The sequence below is a fragment of the Phytophthora ramorum genome (assembly GCF_020800215.1).
Source record: "Phytophthora ramorum isolate Pr-102 chromosome Unknown Phyram_PR-102_s0016, whole genome shotgun sequence".
NCBI lineage: Eukaryota > Oomycota > Peronosporomycetes > Peronosporales > Peronosporaceae > Phytophthora > Phytophthora ramorum.
Genome location: NW_027150662.1, coordinates 495,158 through 520,256, shown reverse-complemented (window position 1 = coordinate 520,256; position 25,099 = coordinate 495,158). Strand labels below are relative to the sequence as shown.

General features: G+C 56.2%; 15 protein-coding genes across 15 annotated transcripts; 9 read left to right on the top strand and 6 right to left on the bottom strand.

Annotated features, from left to right (window-relative positions):
* Positions 1 to 114: 114 nt before the first annotated feature.
* On the top strand, positions 115 to 1,496 carry KRP23_12819 (uncharacterized protein; the record flags this gene model as incomplete). The annotated part of the gene is made up of 5 exons (XM_067883457.1): positions 115 to 203; positions 288 to 807; positions 877 to 947; positions 1,005 to 1,227; positions 1,314 to 1,496. The coding sequence occupies 5 exons, from the start codon at positions 115 to 117 to the stop codon at positions 1,494 to 1,496; spliced, it is 1,086 nt and encodes a 361-aa protein (XP_067738901.1).
* A 617-nt stretch (positions 1,497 to 2,113) lies between these two features.
* KRP23_12818 (uncharacterized protein) lies at positions 2,114 to 2,398 on the bottom strand (the record flags this gene model as incomplete). The annotated part of the gene is made up of 1 exon (XM_067883456.1): positions 2,114 to 2,398. The coding sequence occupies one exon, from the start codon at positions 2,396 to 2,398 to the stop codon at positions 2,114 to 2,116; it is 285 nt and encodes a 94-aa protein (XP_067738900.1).
* A 1,413-nt stretch (positions 2,399 to 3,811) lies between these two features.
* On the bottom strand, positions 3,812 to 4,204 carry KRP23_12817 (uncharacterized protein; the record flags this gene model as incomplete). Its single annotated transcript, XM_067883455.1, has 3 exons — positions 3,812 to 3,874; positions 3,940 to 3,983; positions 4,099 to 4,204. The coding sequence occupies 3 exons, from the start codon at positions 4,202 to 4,204 to the stop codon at positions 3,812 to 3,814; spliced, it is 213 nt and encodes a 70-aa protein (XP_067738899.1).
* Positions 4,205 to 4,441: 237 nt separating this feature from the next.
* KRP23_12816 (RING-H2 finger protein ATL5) lies at positions 4,442 to 5,497 on the top strand (the record flags this gene model as incomplete). Its single annotated transcript, XM_067883454.1, has 1 exon — positions 4,442 to 5,497. The coding sequence occupies one exon, from the start codon at positions 4,442 to 4,444 to the stop codon at positions 5,495 to 5,497; it is 1,056 nt and encodes a 351-aa protein (XP_067738898.1).
* A 156-nt stretch (positions 5,498 to 5,653) lies between these two features.
* Positions 5,654 to 8,806, bottom strand: KRP23_12815 (Presequence protease, mitochondrial; the record flags this gene model as incomplete). Its single annotated transcript, XM_067883453.1, has 1 exon — positions 5,654 to 8,806. One exon carries the CDS (start codon positions 8,804 to 8,806, stop codon positions 5,654 to 5,656), a length of 3,153 nt encoding a protein of 1,050 aa, XP_067738897.1.
* Positions 8,807 to 9,120: 314 nt separating this feature from the next.
* On the top strand, positions 9,121 to 9,732 carry KRP23_12814 (Tomoregulin-2; the record flags this gene model as incomplete). The annotated part of the gene is made up of 1 exon (XM_067883452.1): positions 9,121 to 9,732. One exon carries the CDS (start codon positions 9,121 to 9,123, stop codon positions 9,730 to 9,732), a length of 612 nt encoding a protein of 203 aa, XP_067738896.1.
* A 523-nt stretch (positions 9,733 to 10,255) lies between these two features.
* Positions 10,256 to 11,617, top strand: KRP23_12813 (uncharacterized protein; the record flags this gene model as incomplete). Its single annotated transcript, XM_067883450.1, has 1 exon — positions 10,256 to 11,617. One exon carries the CDS (start codon positions 10,256 to 10,258, stop codon positions 11,615 to 11,617), a length of 1,362 nt encoding a protein of 453 aa, XP_067738895.1.
* A 610-nt stretch (positions 11,618 to 12,227) lies between these two features.
* KRP23_12812 (uncharacterized protein) lies at positions 12,228 to 12,710 on the top strand (the record flags this gene model as incomplete). Its single annotated transcript, XM_067883449.1, has 1 exon — positions 12,228 to 12,710. The coding sequence occupies one exon, from the start codon at positions 12,228 to 12,230 to the stop codon at positions 12,708 to 12,710; it is 483 nt and encodes a 160-aa protein (XP_067738894.1).
* Positions 12,711 to 13,088: 378 nt separating this feature from the next.
* On the top strand, positions 13,089 to 16,325 carry KRP23_12811 (uncharacterized protein; the record flags this gene model as incomplete). The annotated part of the gene is made up of 3 exons (XM_067883448.1): positions 13,089 to 13,320; positions 13,398 to 13,612; positions 13,692 to 16,325. 3 exons carry the CDS (start codon positions 13,089 to 13,091, stop codon positions 16,323 to 16,325), a joined length of 3,081 nt encoding a protein of 1,026 aa, XP_067738893.1.
* Positions 16,326 to 16,388: 63 nt separating this feature from the next.
* Positions 16,389 to 18,624, bottom strand: KRP23_12810 (Protein sel-1-like protein 2; the record flags this gene model as incomplete). Its single annotated transcript, XM_067883447.1, has 2 exons — positions 16,389 to 18,451; positions 18,525 to 18,624. The coding sequence occupies 2 exons, from the start codon at positions 18,622 to 18,624 to the stop codon at positions 16,389 to 16,391; spliced, it is 2,163 nt and encodes a 720-aa protein (XP_067738892.1).
* A 428-nt stretch (positions 18,625 to 19,052) lies between these two features.
* KRP23_12809 (uncharacterized protein) lies at positions 19,053 to 20,243 on the top strand (the record flags this gene model as incomplete). The annotated part of the gene is made up of 1 exon (XM_067883446.1): positions 19,053 to 20,243. One exon carries the CDS (start codon positions 19,053 to 19,055, stop codon positions 20,241 to 20,243), a length of 1,191 nt encoding a protein of 396 aa, XP_067738891.1.
* Positions 20,244 to 20,319: 76 nt separating this feature from the next.
* On the bottom strand, positions 20,320 to 21,273 carry KRP23_12808 (uncharacterized protein; the record flags this gene model as incomplete). Its single annotated transcript, XM_067883445.1, has 1 exon — positions 20,320 to 21,273. One exon carries the CDS (start codon positions 21,271 to 21,273, stop codon positions 20,320 to 20,322), a length of 954 nt encoding a protein of 317 aa, XP_067738890.1.
* Positions 21,274 to 21,404: 131 nt separating this feature from the next.
* Positions 21,405 to 22,914, top strand: KRP23_12807 (Protein RAE1; the record flags this gene model as incomplete). Its single annotated transcript, XM_067883444.1, has 6 exons — positions 21,405 to 21,653; positions 21,730 to 21,819; positions 21,889 to 22,247; positions 22,323 to 22,484; positions 22,561 to 22,727; positions 22,904 to 22,914. 6 exons carry the CDS (start codon positions 21,405 to 21,407, stop codon positions 22,912 to 22,914), a joined length of 1,038 nt encoding a protein of 345 aa, XP_067738889.1.
* A 256-nt stretch (positions 22,915 to 23,170) lies between these two features.
* On the bottom strand, positions 23,171 to 24,124 carry KRP23_12806 (Secretory immunoglobulin A-binding protein EsiB; the record flags this gene model as incomplete). Its single annotated transcript, XM_067883443.1, has 1 exon — positions 23,171 to 24,124. The coding sequence occupies one exon, from the start codon at positions 24,122 to 24,124 to the stop codon at positions 23,171 to 23,173; it is 954 nt and encodes a 317-aa protein (XP_067738888.1).
* Positions 24,125 to 24,247: 123 nt separating this feature from the next.
* KRP23_12805 (uncharacterized protein) lies at positions 24,248 to 25,099 on the top strand (the record flags this gene model as incomplete). The annotated part of the gene is made up of 5 exons (XM_067883442.1): positions 24,248 to 24,271; positions 24,348 to 24,420; positions 24,493 to 24,580; positions 24,674 to 24,808; positions 24,877 to 25,099. The coding sequence occupies 5 exons, from the start codon at positions 24,248 to 24,250 to the stop codon at positions 25,097 to 25,099; spliced, it is 543 nt and encodes a 180-aa protein (XP_067738887.1).

Genomic DNA, 25,099 nt, shown 5'->3' with positions numbered 1-25,099 from the left:
GTTGAAATAATCGTCTATTTGACCAATCTATACGCACAAACATTTCTCCCCCTTCGACCAATCGGGTGGTTTGAACATTCAAAAGAGAACTCACAGCGTGAAAGTTAGTAGATAATGATGGCGACACCGTTCGCAGCCGCGCCGTCCGCCTCACTGGTCGTCCGCCGGGAGAAGCGGAGGCGCCGGAAAGCCACCGACCCGAGGTGAGTCTCCCCCCTCTTCTCCGCACGTTAGGTGGAGTCTACGCGCGTGGCTGAGTGTTCTCTTTTCTGTGGCTTTCCCGATAGCGAGACAGGTCGGAGGCCTCGACGAGGCTTTAAGTTCAGCGACAAGAAGGACGGGGAAGCCAATGATAACCCCGTAGAGGCCACGCCCGTAGGGAAGAGGAAGCCTGGCACGCCCGCTAAGGACAACACGTTCGTGTTCCGCGTGCGGAAGGACGACGAGCAGGACGTGGGCAAACAGCACGCGCTGAATGCGGCTGCAGCGTCGGCTGCGCTGCGAGCAAAACAGGAGAAGGCGGCAAGGGCCGAAATGCGTCGACTCGTGCGGCAGAAAAAGCGGGAGGAAGCGACGCGAGAGGTGCTGAACGAGGAGGAGATGAAGCACAAGAAGCTGACCACAGACCAAGTCTCGCTCTATCACATGGTGCAGCGGCAAGCAAAACGCGAACTCCGCAAGGTGAGGAAGGAGTTCCTCACCTCGGCGGCGCGTCGGGACATCATGCAGTTGAGTGAGACAAGTCTACAGGCCATGAAGCAGGAGCTGATTTCGTTCATGGCGAAGCACCCACCGGGGAACGTTGCGGTACGACCTCTAGCGCTTGCGCTGGTATTCCTTCACGCGGCTGTCTAACACTATCCCATATACCTGCAGATTAAGATTTCAAACCCAGAGAATGCACGTATGCGCGCCACGATCGAGGCGCACGAACAAAGGATCAAAAGGTAGGTCGTGTACCAGCTTTGGTCTTGAGGCCTGATCTAACCACTCATGGTCCGCAGCTTGGAGGAGGAAGAGAAGCAGTGGTTAGACTTGAAAACAACCCTCGAGACCGATAGATCGTCCGCGTTGAGCGACAATGGCGGCAGTGCTGCTGCCCAGGATGAGGAGGGGAATGGGGACGGAGAAGAGCAGGAGAAGCTGCCTTGCGAGCTGAAGGTCACACAGAGCGTTGAGGCGCTCCAGCGCTCGGCACTGCAGCAGCTCGGATCGACCACGGAGCAGGTAATTGATGGCATGGTGGCTTGTTCCCGCATAAACGGTCAGCTGATCGTTGTTTGGACTTTTTGCTACCGGTACTTTGCTTGCAGCTAACGCTCCTGGATGCGTCCATGCTGACTGTCAACCGGTTGATCGTGGAGGCCGAGATGAAGAAGGCGCATCTTTTTGGTGCTTACCACGACAGCGCCTTCAAGGGCTACGGCGACGTGGCGCAGCCAAAGGAGAGCCTCCGCGCGCTGCTGAAGCTACCGGCGCGAGGCGGCGTGCCATAGCGTGCGAGGAGTTTTGTCAAATACTTCAAAGTAATATACTTAGGTTAAGCGTTGGTTCTCGCAATGTTCGTGGAATGGCTTCGGCTCGTGATCGTCGCTTTCAAAGCTCGTTGATCACTCGTCCCCTTTCTCTGACGACATAACGAGATGGCAGCGCAATTCGCGACGACAGCTTGGGAGCTGTCGAAGATGGTGCTGATACTGAGACGCTGGTGCCAAGCTCCAGATGCCGCGCCAGATGTGGTTGGCACGAATGCGACGGCTGGATATTCACCCGCACGCGCAGCGAGTCGTGCGTACGTTCGCCCGAAACGGCGGCGACGGCATGGGCGATGGCGACACCACCACTGCGGCGCGTTTCCGTGGAGAATCTAGCGAAGCGAGCGGTTTAAAAATGGTGAAACGTCTTGATAAATATGACATCTATGACGGCAGGATGTAGCCTGCCGCCAGCTCTGCGCCGTCCAGACCTGCCCGGTGCGAGGCTTAAATACTGCCTGTCATCTAAATCTACATGGGCCAGCGCACCCTTCGACCGCGTGCGCCGGCCTGGCTCCAAAGCGGACGCGCTGTCCTTCTTCGGCGGGCTGTCGTTTGCCCTACTGTCGACCCCGCGTCTACCGCATCTTGAAGGAGAAGACCTCGTTCTCCTGGATCGTGCCGAGGCGTCCGAAGTGGTTCTTGCGGCTGCTGACCCAGCGGTTTGTGGCGCGCGACGGCCCGTGCAGCGGCAGAACACTGGCGCCGAAGTCGTCCTTGTCCAGGTCGTCCCACCCGCGCGCCAGCTTGTACACGAGCACGAGCAGCACAGAGACCACGAAGACCGTGCCGGCCAGCACCAGCATCTCCGTCTCGCTCACGTCGCGTCCGAAGGCGTTCGAGCTGCCGAAGACGACGATCATCCTGCTGCTGGCGTCTGTTTGCTGTGGAGGGCTCCGTCGTCGCGGGGCTGTTCCTGTAATGGCGGTGCGCGCTAGGCTGGCACCGGAACGGAGGATGGGGGCGCTGTTCGTCCTGAGATCTCTCGCCGTCGCCGACCCGCAGCAAAATCAATAGTGAATGCTGCTGGCGCCTGGCGGCTCCAAAATTCGAGCAAATTCGGCCAACCAGCGCGCGGCAGCACAGACCATAGTGGGGCCAAGTCAGTCGAGCCGCAAGCTGCCGGCCCTAATCGCGACCTCAAAATGCGTAATCATCGAGCGAACAGGCGTCCCTTCAGAAACGGGGCACTCCTGACTAAGTGCGGTTCAACAGCACAAGTTTTGCAGTCGTCTGCCTGCCTCCGCTACCATCGAGCGGCAGAAATCTTCCATCGTGGAAGACCAGACCCGTCACCTCCTGCCAGTGCTGCCACAGAAGAAGACATTCCGCTTTCCTGCTCCCGTTGACCAGCTCACCAGCTGCGGTGGTATTCTCGTTCGTAGGCGCCAGGTGGGCCGTAGAGGAGGATTAGCTGGCAAAATTTTAGCATCGGGATCCGCCACAGTCGACAATAGCGACATACACCTCGCTCGATGCGGATTTGAGTGCCCGAGATGAGGAGGTTGAAGCCGAGGCCACTGCAACAGCAGCGCAGGAATCAAGCTGTCCGAGGCCACCAGCCGGACTCTGCTTGACCGAATGCTGTCACCGCGCTTCCCGGTCCGCCCCGCGCAGGAGCTAATCCCAGCTGGTAGATGTCCCAACGCAAGTCGCAGCACGACGAAAGCAGTGTCGCCGCGCCGCAGTATCAAGCCGCAGCGCTGTTCGTCTCCGCGATTACGCCAGATCCATTGGCGCCGCGGCGGTCACCAGCGAACTGGTAGCGTGGGCTCAGGTGACCAAGTCCCGGCTTGGATTTGCCCGCTTCAACTTGATCTGCGCACTGAATGCGCAAAAGGGGTCCTCGTTTGGCTGGTCGGCGCTTCCGCTCGGCCCATGCTCAGAACGACGCGTCCGGTGTCCCAGGACTGTAAGACTGCTGGACAGTAGACTTGCAGTCCACCCACCTTTTGCGACGTCTGCCTGCCAGGCCTATCCACCATCAACCGAACCCAAGCGTGCCTCGCTCAGCCCAGGCCCTGATAGTATCAGTGATACACATGCGCGGCGCGTGGCGCTGATTCGGGCGAGCGGAGACCGCCGCAACCGAGCCGAGCGCGCGCAGCCACTCGAAGCATTCGTGCCAGTCAACGGCTTCTTCTCGCCGCAGACGTTACAGATCGTGCGTGACGCACGGTTGAAGGACGTCTATTGCTTTGGTATGGCTACTGCTCTCTTGTCTGCTTCTACTGCGGTTATTGCCGTTGCTGTCACCACCGCTACTGCTCCTTCATTCACTTCTTGGCGCCGCTCTTGGGCTTACCCTGTTCGTGGCATTGGCGAAACTTTTCCCACTCCTGCCAGACCACACAGCTCGTTAGTCCGCCCCAACTGCATTTCAACGCTCCAGCCGCCGACTCACCTCCGTGCAGGCGGACACGCGGCCGTTGTTGAGCTTCATGCAGGCTGGGAAAACACCACAGCATCCGTGCGTCAGCAGAGAGCAAGTGGCGACGACCTCGACGCCGCGAAATAACGGGCAAATCAAAAATCAAGCGGCAAACTGTCAACGGCAACGCACCGTCCACGCGCAGGTAGCTCTCCTCGCAGCCCGTGTTCTCCACGGCGCTCTGGTGGTGCGTGTCGTCGCCCGCCTTGCACGTCAAGCACTGCTTGTTGTCCGGCATGTCTTCGGGTCAATTTGATGTGCGGCACAGACTGCGTCCGTTATCAATGCCTCGTTTTCGTCCAATCGTCTGCGGCCAATGGACGTGATTTCAACCAATGTGCGATCAGGAAAGCGACGCCACATCGTGCGACTTTTTCGCACGGAAGAGGGCTGCATGCACTTGGTTTTTGTATGCCCGCGCCTCGCCTTCATCTTCCCACACTCACTTTGACAGCGGCGAGGCGAGGACGGCACCATGGCGCACATGCACGACGACGTCGAGTGGCTCGACAGCGAGCTGGAGGACAGCCCCAGCTCCAACGACGACATCAGCAGCATGTTCAGCAGCAGCCCCAACGCCAAGGGACCTGCCAGCCGCGGCGTGCGCTGGCCCGAGGACAACCAGCGGCGCGCGCCCGCCGTGTCGTCCGCTGAGTCGGTCGATGTGGAGGACGTGGAGGGCGACATGAGCTCCTTCTACGGCACGCAGTTCGCCCCCAAGCCAGAGGCTGGCGGCAGCTACCGTCTGCCGGCCAAGTCCGTGGGCCAACAGCGCTTCCAGGACATGCCCGTGGGGCTCGTGGCCGACCACGGCGTGGCCGCCAAGCGTGTGCTCATCCGCCGTATCCACCAGGAATCTATGACACAGCTCTCCATGGGCTGCCAGGCTGTGCTCGTGCGCGGCGCTTCGGGCAGCTACTACGTGTACCACCTCGAGATCACCAGCGACTACTACAAGCAGAAGTGGGTCGTGTGCAAGCGCTACTCCGAGTTCTACCGCCTTCGCAAGCGACTGCTGGCACGTCTGGCGGTGCACAAGAAGCAGCGCGGCTGCTCCGTGTGTGGCGCGGTGCGCGACCAGCTCAAGGACGTGGGTTTCCCGCGTCGTATCGTCATGTTCAAAGACCCTTCGTCACTGGTGGGAAGACGCACCGCCGGACTCGAGGAGTTCATCGTCGCCTTGTGCGAGTACCTCGCTGCGGAGCAGGAAGTGGAAGTGTGCAGCGAGATCACGGCCACACGGTTCCTGGTGAAGGAATTCTTGCAGTTCCCGATCGATCACGAGCGCCAGCACGTGCTGTCCATACGCCAGCTCAAGTACGTCGACCCGCGGGATGTCCACGTGGACTCGGACTCGTGCCCTATCTGCCTTTGCGAATGGGCCGAGCTGGACGGCAACCGACTTGTGCTCTCGCCATGCGGACACTTCTTCCACGAGCACTGCATCAACGAGTGGTACCGTACCCGCTTCGACTGCCCCATTTGCCGTACCGTCTCGGGTGAAGAGGACAACAACACCGGCTATTACTAAGTGGTAAAGCAAACTGACGTGTCCACGTTCATCACAACCCAAGGAACGTGAGGCAAAGGCGTGACGCCGCAACGAAATATATAGTTATGCTTGGAATCGTGTTGTATGTGGTATTAATTCCATGGTCTAGAGCTCTAACATGATGGATCAATCGACCTACTGCCCCGCCGAGGCCGACGAAGCAAACCGCTGCACATCGAAGCCCTTGTTCGAGAACTCGTGAAGGTCGTCGCCGTCCTTGCCGATGATGATGGTGCGCTTTTCAGGCGAGTCCTCGTTAAAGTACTTGCGCGCCACATCCACGAGGTCCTGACGCTTCAACGAGAGATACTGCTCACGGCGGTGCTGGCGCATATCGTTCGTGATGCCACGCAGGAAGCCCATACGGCCCTTCATGGACGGAGTCTTGGGAGCATCCACGCTAGCGAACACAGACAACAGTGCTTCCTGCACGTCGCGGTCAGAGAACTCTCCGCTAACTGCCCATCGACGAGCGCCGGCGTAGGCATCGAGCGTCTTGAACGTGTTCGGGTCGTAGTGAGAGCTCATCGAAAAGGATCCCTCGCTCTGAGAGACACCTGATCCGTAGGCCCCACCTTGTTCACGTACCTGCTGGTGCAGGTAGCACGACGACATAATTTGTGAAAGCACGGTGAGCGGGACATGGTCCTCATGGGCAAATGATACAGACGGTTGCGTCTCCACCACAAAATTCACCGACACCGGGAAGGCGAAGTAGTTCTTGGGCGACACGGTAGGCAGCTTCAGCTCCTCGCTTGTAAGCGCGAGCGACTCAATGTCTGGCATTGACGAAGATCCGGCCAGCGGCTCGAGCAGCTTCGACTTCAGCGATTGCTCCACTTGAGAGCGCAACTTATCCTCCGTCACAACAGAAAGGCGAAGGTTTGCAGGCGAGAAAACCACACGCGCAATATCCTGCAGGACTTGGGCGATCTGTCGTAGCTCTTCATCGGAGCACTGTGCCCACTCTTGAAGCTGCTCAATTTGAGTAAGACCGCTGTACAACTCGTCATACACGCCAGCAGGGGTCAGGCCCACCCGCGAACGCGTCCCTGCCAGAGCGGCACCCGACGACGAAATACTGCTACTGGCAGTAGAGGCGCTACTCTGCAAGATGAGGCGCAACTGGCGCAAGTTCTCTTCGCTCAGGAATTGCGTGTCGGTTAGCAGTTCGTGCAGCAAGCTCAGCGTCTCGTCCACCTTGTGGGGTAGACACATCGTGCCTAGCAGTAGCGACTGCTTGCTTGGCTCGCCGTGTACATCCGTGAGCGATGGCGCCGTCATAGCCGAGCATGATACACCACCACTGCAGTTCGCTACAACTGTCGGGAGTTCGTCATAGGCGTAGCGTGAGGTGCCCAAGGACCCAAAAACCGTCGTAAACACGTTCATGTATCGATGGTACGCTTGCGGCAACGCACCCAGGTCGAAGAGAAGGCGCAAGTACGAGATTTCGTTCGTGGATGGCACACGCACGAATTCTGCAGACGTCGAGTTGAGCTGCGTCGTATCAATGTGGTCGAAGTTGCCTTCCTCGACCAGCGGGATGTCGTCCAGTGTCAGTGTAGGCAGGCATTCCACGGGTTGTTCTTTCTGCTGGTGGCGCTCAAGCTGCTCCGTGGTCCGAGCGATACGGTCCAGGTCAGCGTTCGACTGCTCGACAAGTTTTACAGCCAGGTTCTCACGTTCGCGACGATCCTGGTCGCGGACAAAACCCTCGGAAGGCAGCATAAGCATCTGCACCTCACGTAGATCATCGCGCATGAGGTAGTCACGCACGAAGCTCTCAAGGAACTTCGGGTCGCGTGCCATTTCGTTGTTCAGGCGTTCAAGCAGTGGGTTCAACTGAAGATTCTCCATGATATCTCCACCATGAGCCCACACCGAGCTGATGCCGTGCATAAGTTGCAGACCAAAATTGCCAGTCACATGCTTAAGGCTGAGCTCCAACTGGTGCAACAATCCATCTACTCGTTCCTTCTCAAAGCCTTCAGCAACCACCTTTTCCAAAGCGTCGTGCACCGCCTCACGAATAGCAGGCACGGCATCTTTACCCCCTTCAATACCTTCTACACCAACGCCAAAAGTAGGGTAGTACGTGGAAGTGTCAAAGCCCGTTCCCACCGAAAAGTCCTGCGCGAGGTTGGAATCGATCAGCGCCTTAAACAACGGCGATGCCGGTCCATTTGTAAGCAGGTAGCCCACGATTCGCAGCACGAAGGTCGAGAAAGGGTCTGTGGAGCCCACGTCCACAAACTTGCTCATGCAATACTTGGTGTTGGGGTCCGCAGCCTCGCCGCTCATATTGCTGCTAGGACCCTGCATAACAACCAGCTCTGGGATCTCCGATACTGTCTTGCGCATGCTAAACCCCTCCGTGTTGATGTGCGTAGAAGCTGAGTCTGCGCTGTAGTCAAACTTGTTCAGAATTTCCTGGTCCAGATACGCGAGGTGATCTGTGAGTGGCATGTCTCCGTACGAGTAGAAGCAGCAGTTGGACGGGTGGTAGTTCTTGGCGTGGAAGGCACGCAAGTCTTCGTACGTAAGCGACGGGATGTCCTTGGGGTCGCCACCACTCACATGCTCGTAGATGGTGCCACGCATAAGTTCCTGCTGCATCCTCGTGCCAAAGAGGTTGTTGCTGTCGGAGAGCACTCCCTTCATCTCATTGAGCACGACTCCCTTGTAAACCAGCTCTCCCTGTCCATCCTTGTCCTCGCTAATCTCTAGTCGGTGGCCCTCCTGCAAGAAGTCGAGCTTGCTCAAGTTGGGGAAGAAAGCCGCGTCCAGATACACGCTCATCAAATTGCGCCAGTCCTTGGCGTTGGTCGTGGAGAACGGGTACATGGTGTGGTCGGCGCCTGTGAGCGCGTTCATGTACGTGTTGAGGCTGCGCTTGATCATGTTAAAGAACGGGTCGCGCACCGGGAAGCGCTTGGAGCCGCACAACGTCGTGTGCTCCAGGATGTGGGCCACACCCGTGGAGTTGCTAGGCGGCGTGCGGAACATGACGGCAAAGACGTTGTTAGGGTCTTTGGCGTCCAAGTGCACGTACTTGGCCTGCGTGGGCTCGTGGCGCAGTTCCAGCGCGTCCACGCCATACTCGGGTACCGTGGCCACTCGCTCCAGTGTAAAGTTGTGATACGTCTCGCCCACTTGCAGAGCCTTGCAGCCGTCACCGCGTTGCAGAACCGGCACGGATGAGAAGCTGTGGCCGCGGAGGCGGCGGAGATGTTGGCCCTGCAGCCGCACGGAGGCCGGCGACGCGGCGAGCACGTGGCGCAGCATGATCCTGGGGCTCTCGCGTGTTGGGTGTGATGATTGACAACTGGAAGTTTGGTGGCACCGGTCGATGGTGTATCAAACATATGTATGTGTACACCACACTACTTTCGGTGGTCGTTGCCTATTGTTGAAGCGTAAATGCTCATAAGATGCTGTTAATTTTAGTGGCGGACTCCCTGTTGTTCCTGCCACCAACATTTGCTCTTGAATGCATCAGCGACCTTCACAAGAGAACTGCCGCCTTTGCTTTCAAGCGCTGTGGACCCTCGACGACCAGCGCGTACAAAATGCCATACTCAATGCCGCTGCGATCGGCTATGATGCTGACGATGCTGCTGTTGCTCCACGGTCTGCTGCCATCCGTCGAAGGCACCACCTCGTCGCTCTGTGACAGCTCCTGCGCCGACGAAGACTCACCTGTGTGCGGTACCAACGGCGTCACCTACCGTAACTTCTGCTTTTACATGAATGCCGCCTGCAGCAACAAAACCTTGTCCCTGGCTGTCACGGACGCCTGCCCAGGTTACGTGGCCGAGGTTACGAACCGCCCACGTCTTGCCGGCACCACCTCGTCGTCCTCTAGCATGTATTCATGCAACAACACCTGCAACAAGGACCTTTCGCCAGTGTGCGCGTCCGACGGCCAGACGTACACCAACCCGTGTGAGTTCAACGCTGCCAGGTGCCACGCGGATGGTAACCTCTGGGTACTCGACTACAAACCGTGCTCGCAGATCGTCACCTCACGCAGGACTTGCGGGGGCAAGCGCTGCACAGGCTCTCAGCAATGTATGATGGAGCTCGAATCGGAAACCAAATTCTGCGCCGACACGTGTACGGGCGTGACATGTACCAAGGACAAGGTGTGCGCGCTGCGGCGCTCCACGTGCGACTCTAAGCGATGCCCACCTCAAGCAGTGTGCTCCTAGGGGCCTGAGAAGTAAAGGATAAGGTACCGACTACTTCTAAGCTGTAGCCACCGCACCAAGTTAAGCTTAAAACTACTCATTGCCGGCAGAACGAGTGCCGTGCCATCTCGACTCCGGTCTTTCGCTGCGCGTTCTGTAGAGTTGGCAGACCAGTTCTGGGGTTCGCTTTGAACTCAACTGGTCTTTGCGGCGATCTCCGCCTCATCGTGCTGAGACCGAGGTCGAGTTCTTCAGATCCAAATGGCGTTGCTAGCAAAAAAACTTCGTCAGATGGCGAACGTGTACGCTAAATTGTGCTGGTGATCGATCCAATGGAGACCATAGAGGTTGCTGCGTCCCGGCGTAGCACGCGAAAGATTGTATCCTCGGATGTGCACGTTGCCACGCTGCGCCCACCTGGTGAATCGCCGACTTTGGTAAGGGCGACTCACACAAAATTCTCTCTGGATGGGGTGGGCTCAACAGCGGGCGCGAGGCAGGCAATGCGGGGCTTTCCACATCGAAATAGGCAAGAGGAAGCTCAATGCGGATAGTTGTGGTCTCGCTCACAGCGATTGCCGCGTTCGCGGCGCCTTCAGTCGCTCTGGAGGTCAGCGTTTGCGGCGACGCCACGTACGACTTGCCTGAAGACCGAGGAGTGATCTGTGCGTCGGCCGACCCCGTCCCCCCTGGCACGGCTTGTCCACTGAAGGGCGATAAAGCAAGCGCCGATTGCTTCGACAACCTGTCGTCGTATGCCGATGGTGCTTGCGCGGCACCAGAAGACGCCGTATGTGCTTTGGTGACGGACACGACATGGGGCTGCGTGTTTCCGTCTATCGGATGCGGCGGAAAAACACTCACCACAGCCGCCCCGGCAACTTCAGCGGACGAGTGCGAAACTTGGGACTACAACGAAGACAACTCGGCGTCAAACGTCGATGCCGAATCCCTCTTCGATGGAAACGAAGACTACGACGAAAGCTGGTTCGTAAAGGTGACGGAGGTGACGGTGTTATTCGCGTGTGGTACTGACAAACCGACACCAGCGCCGACTTCTGACGCAACTCCAGCACCGACAGACACTACAGACTCGTCCGAGGACCCAACACCAGCACCGACGGACTTTACAGACTCGTCCGAATCCGAGGATCCAACACCAGCACCGACGGACTTTACAGACTCGTCCGAATCCGAGGATCCAACACCAGCACCGACTTCTGCCAGTTCCGCAGACGCATCGACGGATGGTGAAACACCAGCCCAGACAACAGATTCCACAGATGAATCCGCGTCCGAGCCAACTCCAGCACCGACGTCGGAAAGTACAGACACATCAAGTCTGGACTCCATTGACGGATCGGCAGAAGATGAAACACCAGCCCCGGCAGACGCTACTGAGTCGTCTGAGACTGAACCCACAGCAGCACCGTCAGACGCCGTTGACACCGCCGAGAGTTCGCCATCGGATACAACCGATACAATAGATGCGTTGGAACCCACGCCCGCACCATCAAGCTCCATCACCGAGAGTTCATCATCGGAGATAACCGATACAACAGAGTCCGAGCCAACGCCCGCACCGGCCTCAGACGCACCAACGTCAGATCTTACAGACTCGTCCACACCTGAAGTCACACCAGCAGCAACACAGTCTGAGACGCAACAGGAGCAGACCGATTCCAGTAGCTCTAGTGCTGCGGCCGCCGAAGCGGGGGGATCGAAAGCAGACACATCTGCGGCGACCGCGACAGAATCATCGGCAGACGGAAGCACTTCAACGAAGCAGTCAACGGAGTTCACCGGTGTCCTGTTGCTGTCTGAGCCGTCGGATGTTGTTGGAACGCTGAAGCCAGCTAGCATCCCCGAGACACCAAACCCATACGACAGGCCCAGCAGGTCGTAGGACACTGCTCGCTGCCAAGGAAATTGTCCAGAGACTCACAGCTCTTACCGTGGCCATCACAGATCGCTAGAAAGCCTGAAACCAGGTCAAGGATTGCAATCATTAAATATTAGTTGGCCTTCCTTGATGTTTCTGACGCGCTTGTCTCCAAACGCCTTGTTGTCGCTAACAAATAAAACAATTAAAAAAATACTTCGAAATATAAGTATTAGTCAAAAATCTTAGGCAACTTCACCAGTATTACTTAGAAGTACTACATACGCCAATTTCACAAGCTACCGTAAAGAAATTATTCAACTACCGGTCATACTTGTATACCGCTCTAGTTAACCACAGGAACCGCCAGGAAAATGTATAATGTCTTCGGGTTTTGTGCAGCAAAATGGGTAATTTATCTCCATTTTTGCAGGGTGAGGTTACTACAATCCTTAGCTCTCATCATATTATGTGCTTCAGTGGAAGTATTATGGTTGGCAGCGTAATATGATAGACAGCGTAAGCACTTCTACGGATGTGTACATTGTACCCACCGGTACGCGGAACCAGTCCTTATTCCAGAATTTGCTCCACCGGTGCCACTTGCTCACATCCAGCCAACTGGATCATCACAATGCGTGCGTGCTCCATCCTTCTGCTGGGCGTAGTTGTCCTCCTGGAAGCTGTGACGACAACTCTAGTCTCAGGCCAGACAAAATTGGAGAGTGGGGCCTCGCCCGAGACGCCCCAGTCGTTGGATATTGCACAAACCGACGACAACACCAAACGGGCCCTGGGGAACAACTGGACGACCAACGTGGCCTTTAGGAGCCCCGAAGAGAGAGGGGTTCCGGGCTTTAAGAAGATTCGCAACGGTCTAAAAATATGGGTCGACAAGGATAGGAAGTTCGTGCAGATGCTTACTGGTGGTGCGGCGAAGGACTCCGCGCTCTTCGCAAAGCTCTACACCAAGAAGGCAATCCCCTCCAGGATGTTCACCAAGATGAAATTGTCCGAACTTTCCGTCGCAGAAAAGAAGACCGATGAGGCTTATCTGAAGTGGGCCGCGTACTTCGACTATTGGGTTGATAGAAATACTGGAAAGATTAAAGCATAACGAAGGTTCATCACTGAGATTCCGTTGTTGCTAGTATTTACCACTCAAAATGGAGTACTACTGTAGCCCTTGAAAACCTCTGGATATTACTGCAATAGTAATATAAAAACACGGATCTTTGAATTTTAAAAAATATTTAATAGTATTATTATTGCAGAAAAAATTAGAGTTCATAATATAACAATAATAATAATGTTTTATTTACATTTGTGTGCAAGTTATATATTACTATATTTAGAACCTGCAAATGAATAAAATATAGCATTTAAAAATATCACTAATAAGTAGCCATAATTTGCATCCGTATCTTTTGCGAAAGGACGCCGTTGACACGCGTATCGCGATCTTCTCGTACGCATTCGACGACTTCCAGCAGCCATGGCAAGATGGACGCAAGCCGCTCCTTTGCGGGCTTGGACCATACTTTGCACCGCTCTCTTTGCAATCCAATGGGCAAGGGACGGCTCGGCCCAAGCAGTGGAGCTCAAGGCGACGCACTGTCCAGGTGAAGGGAGCCAGTGCTCGCAGCATGGCGCGTGCGCGATCAACCGACAGGGAGAGCACGTGTGCAATTGCCAGTGGGGCTACAACTCACCAGACTGCTCAAGGAGTGCGTGCATATCTCACTGGGCAAGTAGTGATTGACATTACTGACATTCTCATGCGCTATTGCGGTGGTTGCTGCAGAAATGTGTCCGTATGGCACAAATCCGACGTCGTCCCAGCAAGAAGAGAAGAAAATTCGTCTGCGTATTGCGACGAGTGGAGGTGCTTCTATCACGGGTGGGGCTTTGGCGGTAACATTCCATGCCCACACCGTCGAGTTTGAGATGCCGCTCGAGCAGGTGACAAGTGAGGCTTGCACCACCATTTTCCGCCGTTTCCAAAACCTCGGAGACCTGGTAAGCGAATTTTCAGTCAGCAGAACTCACCTTCGTCCATTAGTTTCCATTTACGCTGACGCTTGGTTGCTTTGCGCAGGCGTGCGAGCGAGTGGCTTTTGATAGGCCTTCTACAGCCACGTTCGAGATCACACTGCGCTCGTTCCCTACATTCCCCATCATGAACAATCTGTACTATCACGATGGCAACCCACCGGCGTCCGAGTTCTGGTGCGATGCAGCCAGTGCTCAGCTCTCGTCTCCGTCCGGGTCGGTGCAATGCGTGTTTGAAGATGTTTCCGATGCCAATGTGAAGTCCTACGAAGAATGCAGTGGGCACGGTGACTGCAACTCAGCAACCGGAATCTGCGCTTGTAACGAGGGATTTTATGGCGACCACTGTGGTAACAACCGCGATGATGAAGATATACTGAATGCACCAGCGCGAGGGCCGTTCTTCAAGGGCAACGTACTGCACCTATCAGCGACGCGTGGGCTGTCCTCCGATTTTCAGCTTGTGCGTGCCGACGTAGGTGGGCAAGCGTTGTTTACAATGAATGGCCGTGGAGACACAACTTGGCACCACGGGTCGCTGAAACTGCGCGATGGAGGTTTGTACATGAGTGGTGGTAGTGCCTTGCAGCTGCAAAAAGATAGCACATTCGAGATGAAAGATGGACGTGCACGATTGCAAGATTCACCACTTCATTTACAGCTTCAAACCGCCACCGACTCCTCCACCAGCGGTGCCGCGCTACTCAACATCGAGAGACTTACTGCGGCGTCGACAGCGGAGCTCTCAATGTTGCCAGATTTTTTCCGTATCACGCAACCCAAAGGCCCCATCTTGCGAGTTAGCGGTGCAGGACAAACAGTCATCCACGGTGGTGGTCTGGAGATTTTAAAAGGTGGTCTCAGACTCGAGCGTGGTGGAATCCAGGTGCTTTCGGATGGAGTGAAAGTCATGAGTGGAGGTTTAGAGGTGCAGAATGGCAACCTGGCTGTACGCTCCGGCACACTGAGTCTGAAGAATGGCCAGACAACTCTTGCTGCTCCTGCTGGTCCTGTACTATTACTGCAGCGCGATAACATTGATGGAGCGTCTCCTTCTAGCCCACTGATACAGGCTAAAGGCAGTAGAAGCAGCGACAGTACGGTATTTGAAGTGCTTGATTCGGGCTCCACTGTGGTGCACGGTGGTGGAGTGCACGTGCTTGCAGGTGGCGTGACCATTGAGTCTGGCGGTCAAACAATCACATCCGGCGGCTTACGTGTGGAGTCTGGCGGCATTCATGTCGAGTCTGGAAGCCTCACCACCCGAGATGGTTTTGCCATAGACGATGGTGGACTGACAGTTCAAACAGATCAAGTGAACGGGAAAGCGCTGCGAGTGGCTTCTACCAACGCTAATTTTGCAGGAGCATTGTTGAACTTTGATCTCTCTGGCCAGCATCGAGACGCGCCACCTTTTCGTGTTCTCGAGGTCTTAAAATCTTCTGAGCCTGGTAGCGATGCGACTCAAACAGAAGACGTGGTTTCGGTAGACTCGCTAGGTAACTTGGACACACGTGGAGATATCACTACTACACATGGTGGGCGAATCATTGCCAGTGGCGCACTAGTCTCGCAAGGACAGGCGGTGTTCTCGAACGTACAGCTTCGCGCGTCTGAAAACCTGGTTATTCCGAGCTCGAACAGCTACGTTCAGGTCACCAGTGACGGAGTAGTATCTCCGAACCATGCCCGAATCGACCTTGAGCACGCATACGCCGGTCAACTTCTTGTGATCCAGAACGACGACGAGCAACCGCTGGGTGGCGAGCTCAACGTCGCGGCTGGGGCAGCTGCGATTTTCGTATTCGATGGCGGGGTGTGGCGTCCTCTGACTGCTGCAGCCTTCGACACGTCGTCTCTCACGGGTGTGAAAACGTTTGAGGCCGCAAACGATCTCAACTTGGGTGAAGTCACATTGACTGTGCAATCTGTTCAGGTTGCTGGCCAACGCTCTGGGTTTGTTGCCGTATACGGCAAAGGTGGCGTCCTGGAGCAGCATGACAGCCTACGCTTCGAGGCTGCATCAGGCACATTCAGCGCTGACAAGATCGAGGCAAATCGCATGCGTGGCTCCATCGATATGAGCGAGAGTGAGCTGCGTGGCGTTGACATTGTAGGTGGCCACATCAGCAACGTCAACATGACAGCCATCGAGATGGTTGAAGTCCAAGGTGAGCTCTTTGTCGAAGATGAAGCCTTTTTTGGAGCAAGCGTGACTGTCGATGGCCAAGTCATGGGCTCGGGGGCCTACGTGGATGCATCGGACGAGCGCTTCAAGGTTGACGTTCACCAAATCAGCAACGCCTCTGAGGTCGTTGCACAACTGCGAGGTGTCGAATATGCGTACAATGTGGCCAAGTTCCCAGACAAGTTCCCACATGCTGGCCGGCGTGAATTGGGCTTCATCGCACAAGAGGTGGAGCGAGTAGCACCTCAAGTCGTATCTACTGATGGAGATGGATTCAAGTACGTGGCCTACGCGCGATTGATGCCCGTGGTTGTAGAGGCGCTGAAGCGAGAACAACAGCGTGCTGATGACAGCGAAGAGCGACTTCAGCAGCTTGAGGCCGACGTGAGCGATCTCAAACGCGCATTGCAGAGCCAACACGAGACACTGCAGCGGATCCTGGAGCAGGTTGAAAAGACAAGCGATAAACCCCGGGTCCAAGAAATGCAATAATCATACGCTGTTGCCCTTAGAAGTCCTCATCGTCTTGCTTTTTTTTCTCTCTACTGACTTGACTTACTGTGGTTGCTGCTGCGGGGGCGGCGCTTGTAAATATTGCCGCTCGGAGCGAATGTAAAGGACAACCCCGAGGGCGATCGTCAACACGAAGATAAGGAAATTGTCGGACTGCAGCACCTCGCGCCAGTTGGTGAAGACGTCCTGCAGCATCATATCCGTGCTGAAGGTTGCGTCACCAGGCCACCACTTCTCCAGCAAAGACAGCAACGACGAACCCGTTTCCAACACCGTGTCGGCCTCGTTTACGTTGCTTTGAGAAGAACCACTGGTTGAAGCCTCGGAGGCTGAGAAAACTTTCTTGGACGGCGCAACGTTGCCTACAAGCTCATCCCACCATCTCTTCCAGGAACGGAGCGATTTGTGTGCACGCAACTTCCACAATGCTAGAGTTACCGGCACACTAGCGTCGCTATGGGACACACGAGCCTTGTCAAAGAATCGCTTAGCCAGGTAAAAGTCCTGGTCCACACCAATGCCGTGCTCGTACATGAGAGCAAGGTTGAACATGGCTTGTGCGTTGGAGCGCTTGCTGGCGAGCGAATAGTGTGCGCTAGCTTTGACAAAATCCACAGGGTGGCCTCCTTTCCCATAGTAATAGTAGTCGCCGATCTTCAAGTTGGCATCCACGTTGCCCTGCTGCGCTGCCAACCTGTATAGCATCACAGCCGTCGAAGCTACGATATCGTTTTCAAGCTCCATACCCGAAGGCGTCAGCGACAACATTGGTGAAAATGCCGACGGCGCCAGGAAATCATAGTCCAGTAGGTATGCAGCGTTGTGCTGGGCGACCTCATAGCCCTGTTGTGCCATCACAGCGTACTTCATGAAAGACGCCTCGTAGTCCTGCCGCTTGAAGTCTTTGTATGCCTGAGAAAGGATGCGATCCCACTCGCCACGCTCCGCCACCATCTTGAACGACTCGACAGCATTCTTGCACGAGCGCGTGGTGCCAATGCCGTGTAGGCTCATGTGGCCAAGCTTGTGGCTAGAGACTGTGTGACCTTGGTGCGCAGCCACCTGAAAGTATCCATGAGCGACTTCGTATTCCGGGTGCTCTGCAGCAAGAATGGAGCCCTTCGAGCCACCACCGCGCACGTGTAGGACGCCCAGGTTGTAGAAGGCGTCCATGCTGCCCTGCTTGGCAGCAGCCTTGAACAGGGATACAGCTTGCTCTTCATCCTGCTCCGTGCCTTTACCGAGCAAGTACATGTGCGCCAGCTCGTTCTGCGCTGCGGTGTTGCCCTCATTCACTGCCTCTTGCAAGTACTTAAACGCCGTGGCGTTGTTTTGAGGGACGCCAATCCCAAGACTGTAGATGTGTCCCAGATGGTAAGCTCCGCCACTAGCGCCCAGGTCGTAGGCTTTCTGAAAGAGCATTGCTGAGCGCTCCACATCTTGCGCCAGTCCACGGGCGCCGTAGTAATACAATGTGGCCAAGTTCAGCGTGGCGTCTGGGTCGCCCTTGTCCGCTGAGAACTGGTAGTAGTCCACAATAGCGCTATCACCCGGCAAGTTCTTCTTGTGTTGCGACTCCGCCACCGTCTTGAGGCGACGGTGGGGCAGATCGTAGATGGCCGGGTGGCTCGCGTTCTGCTCCCGCCTCGCGACGGCTTCATTGGCCGCCACTTCATAGTAGCGCACGGCCGACTCGCACTTCTTCGGAGCTCCCAGTCCCAGCAAATGCTTGTGTCCTAGTGCCATGGAGGCGCCGATATCCCCGCCCAGAGCGGCGAAATAGTAGTGTGTCATAGCAGCCGCTTCGTCCAGCGGGGAACCCCAGAGCCCGTAGCTGAGCGCCACGCCCACGTGGAACTGCGCCCTTGGCGCTCCCAGCGCGGCCGCTTCGGCGTACAGACTCATGGCCAGCGTGCCGTTGACGCGCGTGTCCAGTGAGCTGTTACCGTAGAAATACATGTCTCCGAGCTGCACGAGCGCGTCACGACGTTCGGCGCGAGGCACCAGAGGCGACAACGCGGCGTCGCTGAGGCCCCGAACCGCCGCGTTGTCGGTCTGCACACGTCGCAAGGTCTCAGCGAGCGGCGAAGGTGGTGCGATGGCGTCTGCAACAAGGAGAAACAGAGCGATCGAGTCAGAACGGAGAGAAACTTCAGAGCGGCACAACGGTGCGATTACCTGACGCGCGCGCCTCAGAGACATCGGAGGGCGAAGCGAAAGAGCAGGAGAGCGCAGCCGTCAAGGCGACGGCCGCCAGCACGCGGAAGGAGCGGCTCATACTCACGGAGAATGCGGCGGAGACGGAGGCTGCTCTCGTGCTGGGCGAGTTGGTTTCTGACTGCGCTGGCTGATCAAGGAAAATACGTAATCGGATCGGTATAGAGAGGGTACAACATTTCATGCTCTTGACACTATTGATAAAGTATCCCCAGTGCAATTGAATATGCCAGGGAATTCATTGCCACGTCAACTGAGAATATGGCCACGTCACTCCTACAGGAAGACTGCTTTGGTTCAACACGGCGTTGCTTTTCATGGCACTCCACCAGCGCGCCAGCATTAGCCGCCAGCATCCCATGCAGGTTGCAGCATACACAGCCCAAGGTGATTTCGGGGAGCTACTCGTAACGGCCGCATCAGTCGAGGTATCTGATTCCAGCGACGCACTTAGCAGGGTGCGGGTCAAGTTGCTATTATATTGCCATCATGTCGCCCAAGAAGCGGCGGACGTTCTTGACCAACGCGCAGAAGCTGCAGCTCAAGCAATTCTGGAGCGAGCACCCGGACCTACAGCTGCTGGCCGTCGTGGACTGGGTGCGCGAGCGCTTCGGTGTGTCCGTGGGCCGCGCCACGCTCTACCGCATCTACCACACGCCGGCCTCGGCCTTCGCAGGCAACGCGCAGCAGAAGAAAGGGAGGCGCGTTAAGTTCCCGCAGCTGGAGAGGGACGTCCTGGCGTTCTACGAAGAGAGTCGGCGGCTCAACGAAGGTAGCGGAGCTGTGCTGTCCGACGACGCGCTGTTGCGGGCGGCTGCGGAGCTGCGGGTGCGACACGGCATCTCGGAATCGGAGCTCAAGCTGAGTAATGGCTGGTTACATCGGTTCAAGGAGAGGCATGCACTGCGCGTGATCCCTCGGGCTACAGGAGAGGATAACGCACCGTTGCAGGCGATGGCGGATAACGTAATGGCAGGGACAGAAGCAGTGGGAATGGAGGCTGAAGCCACACAGGTCGGCGCAGCAAAACCCAAGCGGAAACCGAGAGTTCCACCACGGAATAAAGTCGTCAACAACTCGATTTTTCATGTGCTGGTAGCAGAGGAAGGTGATGCTGGGGCTACTACTGCACCAGATCAGGCAACTTTGGTGAGTACGACTGTTTCCACAATGAACGCCCAAGCGTTTCCAATACCCGGCAGCGATACCTCCCGTGCATTTGAGGACACAGCAGAACGTGCAACCGCAACACTTCCGGTTACTTTTCAGCCGCTTACATACGTCACGGCAATCGCAGTGGACTCGGTAGCTGCGGTGGCGTTTGTGCGGTGGCAACTCAACAGCGGAATGGCGCAAACCGAACATTTTGCAGTGGAGAACGATGGTGTTTTGATTTTGAAGAGTGCCAACTATCAGCTCAATGTAGAACTGCAGCACAGCATGCTACCGGCTGGGGCGTCCTTCGTTATTTTCAAAGTGTGGGCTGGTGTCGAGCTGCTAGGTCAGTGTGGCTGTTCTGTGCTTGTTGAAGGCGGCCGTGCATTGAGCCTGTTGCAACTGCAGTGTGCTTTGCCCGCGCAGACAGTAGTTCGGGTCGAGTACCACGCGCCAGGTGTTGTATATAGCGGAAGTCGACTGGTACTGCGGCTGCTGAATGAGTCGCACCATGAAAACCTCTGATTGAGTAAGGTAAACTTAAATGAAAATACAAGGCTTCCTATAAATTGTATTCGGCATCACCCACTCTGTTAGTGCTCTACTGTATCCGACGCAGTACGACACTGCTGTCTGTGAGCGCATAGCCTGGAGTGAGAACCTCCACTTTCAGTATTGACTGCCTATCACAAGTTAAGCTGATCTCCACCCACATACTGCTGGCCACATTGTTTTGGACTCGTGCCGGATCTCCACACTGCCCCACTATACGATCGTCACAATACACTCTGAAATTGCAGTCGGTTGGGGTTGCTGCCAATGATGCAATGTGATGCACTCGAATAGTGAGCTCGTACGCTCCTGACTGATGCACCAGAATACCGTCAGCGACAACCGCAAACTCTTCCAGGTGCATTTCGCCAACAGGTTCCCAGTTTAAAAATCCGGGGGCCTGCACCGTAGTGAGACCTCGTGCTGACAGAATACCCGCCTCGCACACAGCCTCTACACTTGAGCTTTCCTCGCTTTGACTTTGTCGTGCAACTGGCACGTTGGGTTCCTTTAGCTCCAAACCACCTTCTTCATTCACCGCTACGATGATTGACTGTATCTCTTGCGTCTGGGGCGGTACATTGTTGAGCTGGTGCCTAATCTTGAAGCGGTAGAGCCACCCGTTCGAGAGTTTGAGCTCCACGTCACTGATACCGCACGCAGCGCGACATTCCGCCGCCTTGCGCATGAGCAGGTCGTCCGACACGTCCTCTTTACGCTCTCTTCGTTCCAGATAGAAATCAAGCAGCTGCTGCTCGAAGTCCGGGTACTTGACGCGCCGCAGCTTCTTGCGGCTGAGATTTCCCGTGGTGAAGGCGCCTTCGGGTGCGCTCTGGATGCGGTAGAGCGTCGTCCGTCCCAGACGCACGTGGAAGTGCTCGCGCACCCAGTCCGCGACAGCGAACTGCGGTAGATTTGGGTTTGCCGCCAGGAACGCACGTAACTGCGCCTTTTGATGGAGCGTCAAGTGCGCTCGCGTGACCTTCCGCGTCGAGCTCTCCATGATGTCGGAATGAAAATCAAGACGTTAAATGTTACTGATTGGTCCGTTTTATATTATTTTGACCAATCAGTATAGGGATCCGACCTCGTCGAAAGCCACCCACGCATTCCGCAGTAGGGAGAGCAGCAGCCATGTCGTTCGGCCAGCCCGCGCAGGTGGGTGGGTACGTGAACTCCAACAACGACTACACCATCGGAGAGGCCATCAACGACGGTATCCAGGACCTGGCGTGGAGCCCCACGAGCAACGTGCTGGTGTCCGGCAGCTGGGACAACTGCGTGCGCTGCTGGGAAGTGCAGCAGCAAGGCGCGCAGTTCAATGCCGTCGCCAAGGCGCAGATCTCACACGACGGCCCGGTCCTTTGCACGGCCTTCAGCGGGGTGCGTGCAATGGTTATAAACTAATGTCATAGTATTTTATTATGATTGACGAATATTTCTTGGATTGCTTTTGCAGGATGGCAGCACCGTGTTCTCCGGGTCGTGCGACAAGACAGCCAAGATGTGGGTGCTGAACGGGCCGCCGCAGGGCCAGCAGATCGCTGCGGTGGGTGCTTTGATGTTGCTGCTACAGTCGATACGGCAAGACTGACCCTAACGTTGATCTTGTTGACAGCACGACGCGCCGATCCGCAGCATTGCGGCTATTCAGGAGGCCAACTGCGTGGCGACGGGCAGTTGGGATAAGACGCTCAAGTACTGGGACACGCGGTCGCCGACGCCCATGGCGTCCGTGCAGCTCTCTGAACGCTGCTACGCCATGGACGCCAAGCACCCGCTGCTCGTCGTGGCCACTGCCGATCGACAGGTGCACGTGTTCGACATCCGCAAACCGTCGCAGATCTACAAGACCATCCAGTCCAACCTCAAGTTCCAGACGCGGACGATTGCATGCTTCCCGGATGCCTCGGGTTTCGCGATTGGATCGATCGAAGGACGTTGCGCGATTCAGCACGTCGAAGACAAGGACAAGAGGTACGTGGTGATATTGTTGTTGGGAAATGAAAACTATACTGCACGAACACTGCTGATTTTGGGTGTGGCTTTTAGGAACGACTTCGCGTTCAAGTGCCACCGCGACGGATCGGACATTTACCCTGTGAGCAACATCGCGTTCCACCCGTTCGGCACGTTTGCCACTACGGGTGGCGACGGCACTTTCTGCTTCTGGGACAAGGACGCTCGCCAGAAACTCAAAGCTTTCAACAAATGGTACGGATGCAATGGGGGTCCGCTTTCCGCCGCAAGGAGCTTACCAGTAACGTCTTCTCATCTGGTGTTGATTCAGCAACCAGTCGATTACGTGCGGCAAATTCAATGCGCGCGGCGACATCTACGCCTACGCATTGTCGTACGACTGGTGCATGGGAGCGGAGAAATACAATCAGAGCCAGCCAAGCGTCATCCGACTGCACGCCGTTGCCGAGGCGGAAATCAAGCAGAAGAAAAAGCCAGGTACTGGGTCGCGGAATTCGTTCTAGAAGCGTGACCACAAGCCGCGAACACCTAGCAGCACATCCGATGGGGCGTGGCTTGATTTGTGTGCGTGTGTCTCGCGGCTACTGATGCTGCTTCTGTCACCAAGTTCCTCGAATTAATATGTTGTTTTCGTTTCCTGTTTGCGTCGCTAGCCTCTAGATAAAGTATTGACCCACCACACCGTCCAACGTTCGCGCCTCAGCTCGACCTCTGTTTCACTGCACCAGCAGACGAAGCCCGCAGCTTATTGCCTCTCGCCGTTCGAGAGCGCTTGGTCCTGGCAGTTTTTGCGAGGTCTGAGGGATACAAGCGGATACGGAAGCAGATCACGACGTCGTTTAACCGAAGAGAAATTCAAACAGCAAAGCCGAACCATGCGATTTCAGTATGTGTACCCGTGTAACCCCGCCTTGTCTCGTCTACTTTGAAGGCTCATGAGGTGCTCCGAGACGATCCAGCGCCTGCATCGCTTCCTGAAGTCCACCCTGTGCCGCCAACTGGAAATACTGCACAGCCTTCTGGTGATCCGCTGGGATTCCCTGTCCGTTCTCGAACAACTGTGCCAGGCAAAGTTGCGCCTGCGGGACGCCACCCTCAGCAGCGAGGAAGAAGTACTGCGCCGCCTTCGAATGATCCTGTTCCACACCTCGTCCAAGCATGTAGCACGCTCCCAGATCGAACTGCGCCAGCGCGTAACCAGATTCTGCCGCGCGTCGAAAGTGCGCCACTGCCTTCTCGGCGCTCTGTTCCACGCCACGACCGTGTAGACAAGCGTTACCCAGTGCACGGTGAGCTTCGGGCATGTCCTGCTTGGCCGCCTGGCGATAGAGCTGCACCGCCTTGCTGTCGTCCTGCTCCACATGCAGCCCCTGCGCGTACATGTAGCCCAGGTCATAGTTGGCCGCCATGTGACCGCTGTCTGCCGCCTGTGTCCAGTAATGTAGAGCACGCTCCAAGTCGCGCGGCACCTCGTCGCTGCCCTGGAAGAAGAGCTTGCCAATCTCATGGCAGCTGCCGTCGTGGCCGGCGTCGGCAGCCTGCTGCAGGAGTTGACTGCCCAGCGTCATGTTGCGCGGAATGCCGGCGTGCCCCTTGAGGTACAGACTACCCAGTGCTCCCTGCGCGCGCACGTGGCCCATCTCCGCTGCGTTCGTCCAGTGCAGCACAGCGCCATGCACCGACGCGGCGCTGCCCACGTCGCCTTCCGCTTTGCCCAACAGGTACTTGACACCCAGAGCGAATTCAGCATCACCGCTGGTGCCAGAGGAAGAAGAAGACAGAGAGCGAGTAGACGTCAATGGCGCACGCGAGTGGCGTCGCTGGGCGTGACGCTGAAGCGCGCGGAGCTGATGTCTCCACTGACTCGGGAGCATCGTCAATGTCGTGCCAACACCAGTGCAAAGTACAACCGGTAATTTACGAGCGTACTCTCTAGGTGTACCCCCATAATAGGGTTACGAAGTGTACACTAGCGGCGACCATCAGTTGGAAGCAAAATGAAGCAGCGCGACCTGCTCAAGGTGACGATGCGCAGTGAGCCAACCGATGTTTGCATTGAGCTGATAAAATGTGTTGCAATGGCGTTGGATGTGGCAGGGCCGCGTGAAGCGACTGCTGCGGGACCAAAAGGACATGGGCCAAGTGGGGGAGTCCGCTGTGATCTGTTCTGGTGAGTTGGAAGTGTAGCCATGCTGAAATGGAAGGCATGCACACCACTTACGACCCCCGTGGTGACCTGCAGCTTCCGCTGTGCAGATTTTCGTGAGAGACTTGGCGACTAAAATGCAGAAACAAGCGGCTGAGGGCGTCGGGCTGACTCCAGTTGAGCTGTAAGCTACGTGCGTTGTTGAAGTGGTGACGAACAACTCCTTTGACGCCGACTTAAACCGCTCTACTTGACGACTTCGACTCGTGTGCAACAGGAAAAAAGCTGTGCTCGCAAGTGGGGAGCTCAACTTTTTGCACGAAAAAGTGTCTGCTATCGATGAGAGCGACGCCAAGTATCACAAGCCTGCGCGCGGTGGCAAGAAGCGGGCACAGTCGACGGCTACCAAAAAGTGAGTGCTGGCTGTAGCCTCGCTTGCCACTGCTGTTGATTATCTAACGGCTACCGATATTGCTACAGACCATCTACCAAGAAAGCGCGGACTACAAAAGCAACAAAGTCATCTAAGCCCACAGCAACAACTACGGAACTTCCCATAACAAAGGCGGCTAATGAGCGACGGATACAGAGCGGTGTTTCCTTAGTCAAGGACAGCATTGCGTCAGCACCATTGATACCCGCAACGCGAGCGTTAGAAGTTGAAGAGGATGACAACTACGACGAAAGCGATAGCGACGCGTAA